This window comes from Brachypodium distachyon, chromosome 3, assembly GCF_000005505.3.
Source record: "Brachypodium distachyon strain Bd21 chromosome 3, Brachypodium_distachyon_v3.0, whole genome shotgun sequence".
Classification (NCBI taxonomy): domain Eukaryota; kingdom Viridiplantae; phylum Streptophyta; class Magnoliopsida; order Poales; family Poaceae; genus Brachypodium; species Brachypodium distachyon.
Window position 1 is genome coordinate 35,618,409 of NC_016133.3, and position 11,734 is coordinate 35,630,142.

At 47.9% G+C, this 11,734-nt stretch overlaps 1 protein-coding gene across 1 annotated transcript; it reads right to left on the reverse strand.

Annotated features, from left to right (window-relative positions):
• Nucleotides 1–152: 152 nt before the first annotated feature.
• On the reverse strand, nt 153–5,252 carry LOC100823691 (WD repeat-containing protein WRAP73). The gene is made up of 6 exons (XM_003574292.4): nt 4,974–5,252; nt 3,353–3,841; nt 1,733–1,954; nt 1,523–1,607; nt 1,141–1,251; nt 153–877 (listed from the first exon to the last, which is right to left on the reverse strand). Exons 1-6 carry the CDS (start codon nt 5,088–5,090, stop codon nt 489–491), a joined length of 1,413 nt encoding a protein of 470 aa, XP_003574340.1. The 5' UTR covers nt 5,091–5,252; the 3' UTR covers nt 153–488.
• Nucleotides 5,253–11,734: the final 6,482 nt, after the last annotated feature.

Below are 11,734 nucleotides of genomic sequence, written 5' to 3' on the forward strand. Positions count from 1 at the left end.
GCCATTGACACTGTAGCTGGACTATCTTTTGCGATTTGCTTACAAGATACAGCTGATCTCGTGCCCATGACCACCGTTCTCTTTGAGAAAACACAGTACAGACACACGTCACTCTCATTAAAAACACAACGATGGTTAGATCCTAAAATAAATTCAGGAAAATGCGAGCATCCATGTCAAGTCGGAGACTTGAACCTGGATGAGCTGGTTACACCACAAGGAACCAACCACCTTATCTATGCTCAGTTCGCATGACCACCATTCTCTATCGGATTCATGTTCTCTACAAAATTCAACCAATTTCAATGAATCTAACAGAAATTATATGATAGTGGTAGTACAAGAAACAATCATCTTCCTCTTTCCATTCTACCATATCAGAACAAGTTGGCAAGTTGCTGCCCCCAAATTCATCTACTGCTATATTACAACGTACTTCACCAGCTAATGGCTAGAATTCCCATTGATGGCAAGCAAGACATACAAGATCACTCGTCTTCAGAAGTATCATCAGACTGATCATCAAGTTCTTCCTCCGGCAGAGCAGATACAATTGCAGCACAGCAGAAGGAATCGCGGTCCTTCAGGAGGAGACAGCTTCCAGCTGAATTCCATTTCAAGTCGACGATCCGGAAATTTGGCAAGGGGATGTTGACACAGCAAGCACCAGATGGCGTCCAGATATACAGGTGTGGGCTCTCCGTGCACAGGACAAGGCGTGGACATGTAGGGTCCCAGGCAGCAGCGCGGATTGGATCTTTCTGCACAACAACAGCTGCAAGCTCAAGGCGGCAGATATCCCATATCCAAAGAGCAGTCGGCATGTTGTCGTTCCGAGTGAAGAAATAGTGGCTGTCGTTGCTCCATGAGAGCATACCTGCATTATGTTGTAAGGTGGGGAAAGGTTATCAGATTCCTACATGGAAGGAAACTCCTAATGCAATTGCAACTTTAACAATGCAGTTAAGTCCACAATACAACACACTAATGTCTTAAACAATTTTCTGCTAGAATCTTGACAAACCACTCAAAGGGATGCTATTAATTGTTATTCATCTTAACTGCACTAACATTACTTAATTATGTGACCTTGCAACAAGCATGAATAGGGGTATCAAAAGACAAATGAAAGCAACTAACCGATTCCTTGTTTGGGGTTGGGCTTGTCACTAGCTGGTTTCTGTGATGGTAGAGTGATTGGAATGTCCATCACAGCATATTTTACTCTAGAACCTCCTTCCGTGCCATTTTCTGACAACAAAACCAGAAAAACCATTACAGGATTAAACAATACAAGAAAACAATTGTAAAAACTTAAAATTACACAAAAGGCGCCATCTAACATGTCTAATTGGTCATGTATGTTCTTGACCTATTGTGTAGTTAGCATATTTCAGTTCACAAGGCAATTGCCAGGCAAGAAATGCTAAGAAACAAAGTTATGATGGTGAAAGGGTAGAACACTGGAACAACGGAAAACGAACAATAATAAGCAGTACAAAACCATCACACACAATCTTACCAGCGCCATTGTCTAGCATGTTACGAGAGAAGCCTTCGCTTAGACATAAGTCTGACATATCAAGCTGCCATGGGTCATCCACTTCCTGTGCCATATTTTGTTACAATCAAATGGCATGTATAGTGAAGAATAAATACAACGAATTCAATACCCAAAACAAATAGTAAATCTGCCGAGATGACAATTAATGATGTAAATAGATAGATTTACCTTAAATATGGCAGCATTACAGGGGCTTCGAATAGAGGCTGAATGAGTGAACTCAGCAAAAGTTTTCCACGTCAGATGGTTCAATGTACGCACTGCTTGATCATAGCTGCCCACTGCTAAAAATTGTCCACATGGTGACCAACCAACAGTTTTGACACCTAAACCACTTTCATATGCAGAATACTTGAACAGGCATCTCCCATCAGGCGAATATATCAGAACCTGCAGTAGACATGTTCTTTGAATGATCAATTTACATCTCCGAACTGGTACCTCCGCATTTAACAATCTCATGTTGTTGATTTTTCCTCGAGAAAACACAAAGCTTGCGTCTCGATACATTGATAGAAAGAATGTAATTACAAGCCCAAGACAGGACGACACAACCGACCACTCAAGACAAGGCCACGACCAACGGCCACTAGACAAACATTACAACTGGCACCACAAAAAAAAAAAAAAGGCCTAGACGCCGAATACACAAAGGTACGAGAACCAAGCATAGCTTGGGTGCTCAGCCAGCCAGGTGTGCTTGGCAGCCCACCAAAGTTCGATCCTCGAAGGTCGCAATTCGGTGCCTCACTTTGTAAAAAATTATTTATCTATATACCGTCGGACTGCAATCGCGCAGCTCTTACAGTTTAAAGTCAAAAAAATACACAAAGGTACAGAACGCGGAAGAACCACTAACTCCCCCAGAAACAAGAATCCAACTCTTAAAAGAGGCAAAGTTGGGCCGTTCCCACTTTAGAGATAGTAAGCAAAAGGCGCCGCAGCCCGCCGGCCTAGCAGAACTCAAAGACAAGCCCGTGAGGCATCTCGTCAACCGCAGAAGCCTAAAGCCACCGATCGCCGCTCCCGTCACGAACAATGCGCCTCGTGTCGTTTTTTATTTAGGACAGGAAAAGGAACTCCAGAGAGTTGAATAAGAAATTGGTTGAACTATAAAAATGGTCAGGATGAGCCTTTCAAGAGTTTAGTGAGAGATTTGTTAATCCATCACACAATATGTTTCGAAGGAAACCATAATCCAGTGATCCAATCCTCAAATCCAAAATTAAACACATAGATACATCCACCAGATTCAATAATTAGATCAAGTCCCAAAGGAGGCACAAGAGTAAACTAAAATGAAAGTCAAAGACGTACTGCCCTTCGAAATAGGAGAGCAAGGTGTGGCTTCCCAACCATGAAAGAAACAAAGTAACTCAAGCAACACCATGTCAATTTCACTAACTAAGCTACCTTTGGCAAGTTAGAAAGATGTGACCTAACATCTTGAGATACTGTAATTGAAGATAATTTTGAAAGAGTTGCACATATCAAAGAGACTAACAAAAAGTTGTTGCACAGAGTACAGACATGCATGTGAAGCAACTCAGGAACAACGCCCATCTCAATTTGAAGTTGCCAAGAGAACTTAGGAGAAAGAATAATAGCAAGCCAAACTAGAAAGTGACAGAAGATCATGACATACTATAAACGGAGATGATTCTCAAAAGTGGCATATATCAAGGAACTAAGTAAAAGCTGTCCCATAGAGATGTGTGTGAATTGACTACGGTCACAAGCCAGAGCACATGGAACAACAAGAGGTTTCTGAAGAGATAGCACATGCACCTTGTATTCAAGAATTGAATCCCAGGCCACGATAGCACTGTCATCAGGCGACCACTCAACACCTGCTAAGTCTAACGTGTCAACAGCAAAGACACTCATAATCCCCCAGGAATGACATGAGAGCAAATTTATGAAATCCTTGCAGTCGCGTCTGGTGCAAATCGCAGCAAATTTCCCATCCTTAGTAAAAGAAACCCCTCTGGACACATGCTTTGGCCACTGGACATGAACACATTCGGTATTTACAAGAGACCACACAGTCAAACGGAGTTGAAACTCTGATGTAGTAAGTATATGACGACTGTCAGGGCTCCAGCGAGCATAAGCAATCCCTGCAGATCCTTCATCGATCTTGCAGGTCCAGTCAGGCTGGCTCAGCGACCAAGCCTGCACCATGGGCCGCTTGTAAAGTCCACATAGGATATACTCTGAATCCGGTGCCCACTCCACAAAGTTTATTTTGTCCACGCATGAAAATAATTGCACCACCTGCATAGGAAAGAAAGTAATTTTGATGGACAGTTTTCTACAACGACATGAGATTATGCACAGCTTAAAATAACTCAAACATTAGGAGGGGGTGGGGTGGGGGTGGATGCAAGGCATTACATGCTACCAAAAGTTGAGACAACAATATATAATATAAATATGCTAACCTCCACGAATCCAAAAGATAGCCAAGAGTAATTCAGAGGTTACACAGTTTTAGTAAAACCAATAATGAGAGGGACAATAAAATAGAGACAAATACTAACCTAAAATACAACAGCTAGAATTAATAGGTGCAAACTTGATGCACCATCTAAACCTCCACATAAAAAGCAAAACCATGTATTATCCGCTCCATACCACTTGCTACGAAGATTTCTCCAGTCCAACTCTGGATCGAATCACATTACTTAGTTACAGTCAGTATTCAGATCTACATATTTGTTAGCACGTCTTTCAGAGTAACAGAGTGTAAACGAGGGTTTAGACACATGTCAGAGTGTTATTTTCATATTGTATGACAGGCTGGTCTGTTCTCAGGGAAGGCCTATTCCGATTGGGGCTGTACTAGTGATGCTGTTGCTGTTTATGGTAAGATAATCAGGTAATCACTGGACATCCTGAAATATTCAGTGGTCATTTGCCGAAGGTATTGATGAAATGATTTGTTCGTACTTTACCAAGGAGTTTCAGTGAGCCTGCTAGGACAATGTAAAACGTGAACATGTGGAGTTCAATGAGCTTGCTAGGACAATAAAAAAGTGAACATAAGGAGTTTCAATGAGCTTGCTACGACAACGTAAATCGTGAACATTTGCAATGGTATTGGTAACTCTAATGGTACAATTTGCAACAGCACACGGTACACATGTGTCATAGATTCGACATTGCTAGACCAAAATACACAATTCTAGCAAAACAGATAAGGGGGGCAAATCTGGGAGGCTACGGATCAGGCAAAAGTAGGCGTGTTTCCTTCCACCGGGGCGCTCAAATCTGAGCCTCGCCAGATCGCACTAGCCCCAACCCAGATTCGCTAGCGACTACTCCAACAGCATGGACCCTAAACCCGCAATCGAACGACAGGGGGGATACGAAACGGGTAGGAGAAGTCGCGGCGCGGCGGCGGTACCTTGAGGGATACGACGTCGCGGACCACGAGGCGGTAGTCGACGGCGGAGGCGAGGAAGCGCGCGTCGGGGGAGAAGCAGCACGGGCCCGTCTGCTTGTACGACTCCGTGAAGTCCATTCCCCTTCCGTGCACACCCCACGGCCTGTTCGTCCGGTGCTTCCCCCGGCTCGTTGCGGGAAAAGAGGGGAGAGGAGCGGGGAGAAGGCCTCTCACCTGCCGGCGTCTCGCTCCGGTGAGGTGGAGGTGGGGCTGGTTTGAAATGGCCTTTAGAGGGGTTCGTGTTTGGTATTTGAATTCGTTTGGAGGGTGGAGACGTAAAGTTGAAAGTGTGCGTAAGCAGTAGAACCTAGGTGCCACACGGACAGGTGGCCCCAATCTTCAAATACAGTAGCTATATTATGCTATCAATAATCGTACTGTAATTAGTTTTTGCCGAAATATAGCAATAGTATTAGAATGTGGTCGATTCTCATCGCCAACTTCAGCCAAGGAAGCTCAGATGATATAACAACACTTCCACTGTAGTGATGCCGCATCTATGACTACTCCCTCTGTCCGCGAAAGAGCGTGTGTTTGGCTCCATCGTTTGTCCGGAAAAGACCGTACGTTTGGATGTCAGTTTTGCGTTTAGCCCCCCGTCATGATTTCAGCCCAGCCAAGACCATCCAATCCGTCCCCAAACTCTTCTTCTCTCCACCGCATCCTCTCTCCCCCGATCCAAATCCTCTCCACCGAATACTCACGCATCCAATCCGGTTGATCCAACTTGCAGTCCGTCGATCCGGCCCTCCCATCCAACGATGTGGCTCTCATCCCCACCCATGGCAGCCACTGCGGGGAACCCCATGCTCCCGGCTTCTCCTCCCCAGCGTCTCCGGCGACGCCCGCAGCAGCTCCTCCAGGCTATACCCCGCCGCCGCAGAACACTAGCTTCCCCCATCCCACCCTCCCGCTCCCATGAGAACTCCCTGTCCGCCGTTGATGGTGGTGGTGCTGCTGCTATTGGTGGCGGCAATGGCCACGTGTTGCTTGCTCCCGAGCCCTTGCTGTGGTCCTCGTCACCGGCCACGCGCTGCCTGCTCCTGCGCCCCCGCCGCGACACCATTATTACCGCCACTGCTAACACACGAGAAACACCACTCCAGCCACTGTGGAGCTTGCAACAATGGCTGCCTTCTTTCGCGCACCTGCGGCAGCTGCTGCTGCTGGAGGAGGAGCCGGGCGGAGGGAGCGGCGAGGAGGCTGCCCTGGCAGGGGATAGCGGCACGGCAGCGTCGTTGTAGGGCGTGGGGAACGAGGGCATGGGAGTAATGGAGGGGAGAAAGGAAGGAGAGTGTTTTTTTGCAAAGTGCTTAATTTTCTTAGGAAAGCCCAAACGTCCACTCTTTTAGGAAGGAGTAGTGGTCTAGTAATTTGTCGGAACCCATTTGTAGAAACCAAACGCATTCAGTAAGTATATGCTAAGAATGACTGCATGGGTCTTACCATTTTTGGACATTTTGCCTTATTGATAGATCTCGCTGTAACTCTCATGACACTCCTTGGTGCATGCGACTATCCCATGATGTTTCACTCCCGAACTACGGCGGGCAACAGCCAGCCTGCACAACTTTATTAAAAAGCAAGTAACCTTACAAGCGGATATACAAAGGGGGGGGGAGTAATTACAAGTTTCTAGCCAGGTGGGCCAACATAATTGCCCAGTCGTTTAGAAGGGACTTCTTAGACGGCGAGTTACAGCGAGAGGACCAGAGAGAGATATCAGAGGAACTTCGTTCTATAAGGAGGAAGGTATCTTCCAGTGTATTTATGAACACCATGGCATTCCGTCTTTTCCATATGTTCCAAAGCACAGCAATAAGCACCGAAGAATGAACTTTGTCGCACGGGCGAAGAGCCAAAAGATCGGTCAGACTGAGGCAGGCGGTGGCATTAGGGTGAAGAGACTGAAGCACGTCCCAAATCGGGCGGAGCGAGGCGCACCGCAGGGACATGTGCAGGGACGTCTCCGGTAGGTCACAAAAAGGGCATTTGGCAGAATCAGTTAGCCCCCGGTGGAAGCGTCGATCGTTGGTGAAAAGCCTGTTTTTGTTGGCCAGCCACATGAAGACTCTGCATCTGCTCATCGCGAAATTGTCCCAGACCACAGCAGCAACCGGATCATCCGAATGAGAGGAGAAGGAGGCCAAGTAAGCAGACTTCGTGGTAATGGACTTGCCATCGAACCGCCCCACGTGCACATCTGGAACCGGTAAATTCAAGACCACAGTAGACAACAAAATTTGCAAGTTGCCAAATTCAAGAAGCGCCGAATGGGAGAGCCTAGGGTGAAAGGTGGTAAGACTATCGAATGAAAGAAGGGCCGCACCAACAGAAATATTCGGCCTCAAGGAGTGTGAGAACAATGCTGGGAAATGGGTGGCGAGAGTCTCATCTCCCGCCCAAAGGTCGAACCAAAAAGAAGTTGCCCGACCATCGCCAATTGAAACCTTAGAAATGGAGCGAAAGAAATCAAGGCCGGAAGATATGTCTTTCCAAACCGGGGTGTCAAGGTGGTGAGCATCGCCAAGATCCCGCAGAGGGGACCAACCATAAGCGGAGGCGAAGCGTTGTTCCCAAGGAGGCTGACCCGGTTAGTGCACTTTGGCAAGGTGTTTCAGTAACAAGCAAAGATTGTAAGTGCGAAGACAGCGGAAGCCTAACCCACCTTTAGAAGCGGGGGCACAGACAATGTCCCAAGCCACTTTACAGTTTCCTCCATTAGCATGGTCCTCTCCTGTCCAGAAGAAAGCCCGACAGCGTTTGTCAATCTCGTGAATCGGGCCCGCAGGAAGGAGAATTGCGCTCATGGCATAGGTTGGCATTACCCGAAGAGCCGCCTTAACAAGAACAGCTCGACCACCAATAGAGAGCAAGTTCCCACGCCATCCGGCAAGACGGTGATCAATTTTGTCGATAATAGGGCGGAAGGCAGAGAGCCTAAGCTTATGAGCGGAAAGGGGAAGCCCAGATAAGACTGTGGAAAGGGAGAGATTTGGCAACCCAAGAAGGCAGCCATGGAGGCAGCTTCCTCAGGGTCGACATGAATAGGGGCGAAGGTGCTTTTGTGGAAGTTGATTTGGAGCCCAGTGGCATGAGAGAATTGAAGCAACACCTCCTTCAGATAGGAAATCCGAGAGAAATCTGCTCGCAAAATAATAAGCGTATCGTCGGCATATTGAAGGACCGGGCAGGGCAGAAAATCATCAATCGGATGAGAGATAAAGCCTAGGGAGGACGCCCTAAGCAAAAGACGTTGAAGGACATCCGCGACCAGAATGAATAAGAACGGCGAGAGAGGGTCGCCCTGACGAAGACCACGGCGGCACTGAATCCAGGGACCGGGAACACCATTTAGAAGGACGGCAGATTGACTAGAGGAATTGAGATCGGCCAGCCAGTCGCACCATTTGAGACAACAATTCTGCAAGGAAACGGGTCGAAAGTGATCGGGGGAGGAGGCGCCTTGCTTTTTGGGAAGGAGGACAATGTAAGCTTTGTTAATCCGCTTCAGATCGGCAGAGTGGGAAAAGAAACTAGACATGAGGTGGCCTAGGTCGTGCTTAGTGAGATTCCAGAATTTTTTGAAGAAAGCCGGTCCAAAACCATCAGGGCCGGAACTGGAGTTGTCATTCATTGAAAGGAAGCTTTCCTTGATTTCATCTGCCGAAAAGGGCGCAATCAGAGATTGGGCCTGCACTGAAGTTAGGCTTGAAGTAGCCAGCAGCTCCGAGAGATCAAACTCAATAGAAGAGGAGCCAGGGATCCCAATGATGGAGGTGAAATAATCGGTGAGGATTTTCTGCTTAGCGGAGTGGGCAAAGATCAGAGTCTCATTAACCTCAAGAACCCGGATTTGATTTTTTTTTGAAGACGAATCGAAGCGCAGGTGTGGAAATATTTTGAATTTTCATCGCCCAAGACACAGTCTTTAAGTTTAGCGCGTTGTCTCCAAAAAGCAGCGAGCAATGCATTATGACGATGAAGGGATTGCTTCACTGCGATCCGAAGTGAGAACTCCCCGAGAGAAAGGACTCTGGATTCCTCGATTTTGTCGAGGAAGGAAATGACCGTGTGACAATTCTTCGCGAGCGTAGTGGGGGACCTCGTATGACGACACCATTTTTTGGTTTCCTCCCTACCCTCTTTAAGCGATGACAGAGCAGCCCAAGCTGTCCGCGAGAGGCATGAGAAGGCCCAAAACTATTCCAAACGCGATTGGTAAGCTGGCAATAAGAATCAAGAAGGAGAAGATGTCCAGCAGAAACACAGAAGGCACGGGAACATCGGAGGAAACAGAGAGGACGATCAGGACATGGTCGGAGGTAGAACGAGGGAGAAAGGAAAGGGTAGAGTTCGGAAAACGCGAACTGAACGGCAAGTTGATAAACGCACGATCTAGCCGAACGAGAATAGGGGAAGATTGTTGATTGGACCAGGTAAAAGAGCGCTCGAGTAGAGGAATCTCAAGAAGCTGGAGGGAGGAGATAGTTGTCGCAAACCGAGAGGCCTCCGCATTATTGAAATTAGAGTTTGAGCGATCGGCGGGCCACAAGGTCTGGTTGAAATATCGAAACCCAAGGCCCACTAACGGCTTGGCCCAGGCAGTCAAGTTCAGCATGAAAGGCCGGTTTTGCAGCGGAATCACACGGGCCATAAATATTGGATAGGCAGAAAGCGACGTCCGAGATTCGGGAAGAGAAGGAGCAGGTAAGAGAGAAATCTTTTTGGGCCAAAACAGAGCAATCCCAGTCTCCATTGTTCCAAGCGACAAGAAGCCCACCAGAGGCCCCGTCCGATGGAGAAAAAATAAAGGAGAGACAGTAAGGGGGAGGAAGGAAGCCGCCTTAAAAACAGAGATGTCAACTAGCTTAGTTTCTTGCATGCATATAATGGATGGAGAAGCAGCGAGGAGAGCAAGTTTAATATCCGTGCATTTAGGAGACCGACCCACACTGCGAATATTCCAAGAGACAATCGGAAAAGATCTAACCATTAAACTGACCACAACACCGAGAGAAGTACAGGGGGGACAAAGGAGAAAAAAAGAGGAAAGAAAAAAGATACAAGGTGAAGATCACCAACTCAATAAACTGAAAAGGAACTAGGAACGCGAGAGGATACATTGAGCGTAAAAGGTGCAACATCTAAGGAACGTCGGTCACACCCTGAAGCTCGACAAGATCAACCCCACAAGCGGCAGCCAACTGGATGATATCGCGGCAAGAAAGAGAGACACAACCCTCGTCAGCAATCTCCAAGAGCTCCACAGCAGGAAGCTCGCCTTTGGCATAGCGAGCGCCCTTAGCGCCTCCCTCCATCTTCTGTTTCTTGCGAGTAGAGGCTTTGTCCAGGATCGAGGTGAAGGTCGGAGACTCGATGGACGCGAGCCTGGCACTGCGTCGTGGAGCAGGCGGCGAGGAAGCCAGAAGCGATGCAGAGTCGTGGAGCAGCAGCCGATTTGCATCGGCCAGGGAGAGGGGAGGTTCAGAGCAAGCCCCCAAGGTCTCAGTGTCACGACAGAGAACTTCGATGGTGTGCATGGGGTTCTTGAAAGGACCGACAGTAGAAATTTTGCAAGGCGGTGGCAAGGTTAGCAACAAGGAGGCCATCGGATCCGGCGATCTGCATGGGAAGACGATAGAAACCGATCTCACCGTTGGAGCCAGTGACATGAACGTCAAAGAACCCAGGAAAAAGCTTAATGGAGACATTTTTAGGTTTAGCATCAAGAGGAACTGCACGCACGAAAGGAGAAGGAGTAGCCATGACAGGAGGAGGCAAAGGGGGTGCCAAGTTAGCATCCATGAAAGCAGGTAAGTCTCCTTCGCCACTATTGTCATTGTCAAAACTGCCACCGCCACCGGAACCGCCGGAACCATCGGGAGAGGGAGGGGGAAAGGGATTATTTTCGTGGACAGGGGGAGATCTTGTGAGTGGACGATGTGAACTTCGGCAATGGTCCCCTCCCCCGAGCAACCGTGCACAGGTAAGGTCCTAGGAGTAGCAGAAAGTGACCTAGACTTGACACTGACTAGAACCTGTGAATAGTTGACGCCGGAGATGCAGATGGGGTCAATTTCCCAAGGATTAGCAAAAGGAGCAGTGGAGTTGTGAATGTGCTCAGGGAACCAGTGTTCTAAAGGGTAATCTATGAGAGAGAGAGCAGCCAGGTTCCTGTTATCAAAAAGGAAACGATTTTCAGTGTCGTTGTGTCGGTTGAGATAGACAGTGTGCTCTCTACCGACATTGGGGGAGTTGTGAACGGCATATTCACGCTCATAGCGGGACCCGAAACAAACAAGAGCAGCACCTTGAGTGGATGGACGGAGGGAGGCAGTGGGGTGGAACTGGCGGGACCGAAGAGCGCGACGGATGAAGAAAGCAGGGCTAGAAGCAAGCGGATGGACATACGCATAGGCAAGGTTATTGAAGTGTTCGAGGAGGACGTGCGGCATGAAGACATCAAGACAGTCAGGGCGACCATCTGGAGATGGAGGAGGCGCAGAGTCGCCAAAAGATGTGTCGTCGTCACCGGAGCAGAACTCCTCATAAGAGTCCGAGGAGGCGGCAGGTCTTGTTTCACTTCCATAGAGCATTATTGGTTTTGTTTGATCTCATAACGTAATGTGCATAGGGTCAGGTCTTTTTTACCACGTGTATAGTTCCTTTTTTTTTGGAGCAAAAGATTGTTACCAAGTATGAAGGTGCTCCATGCACAC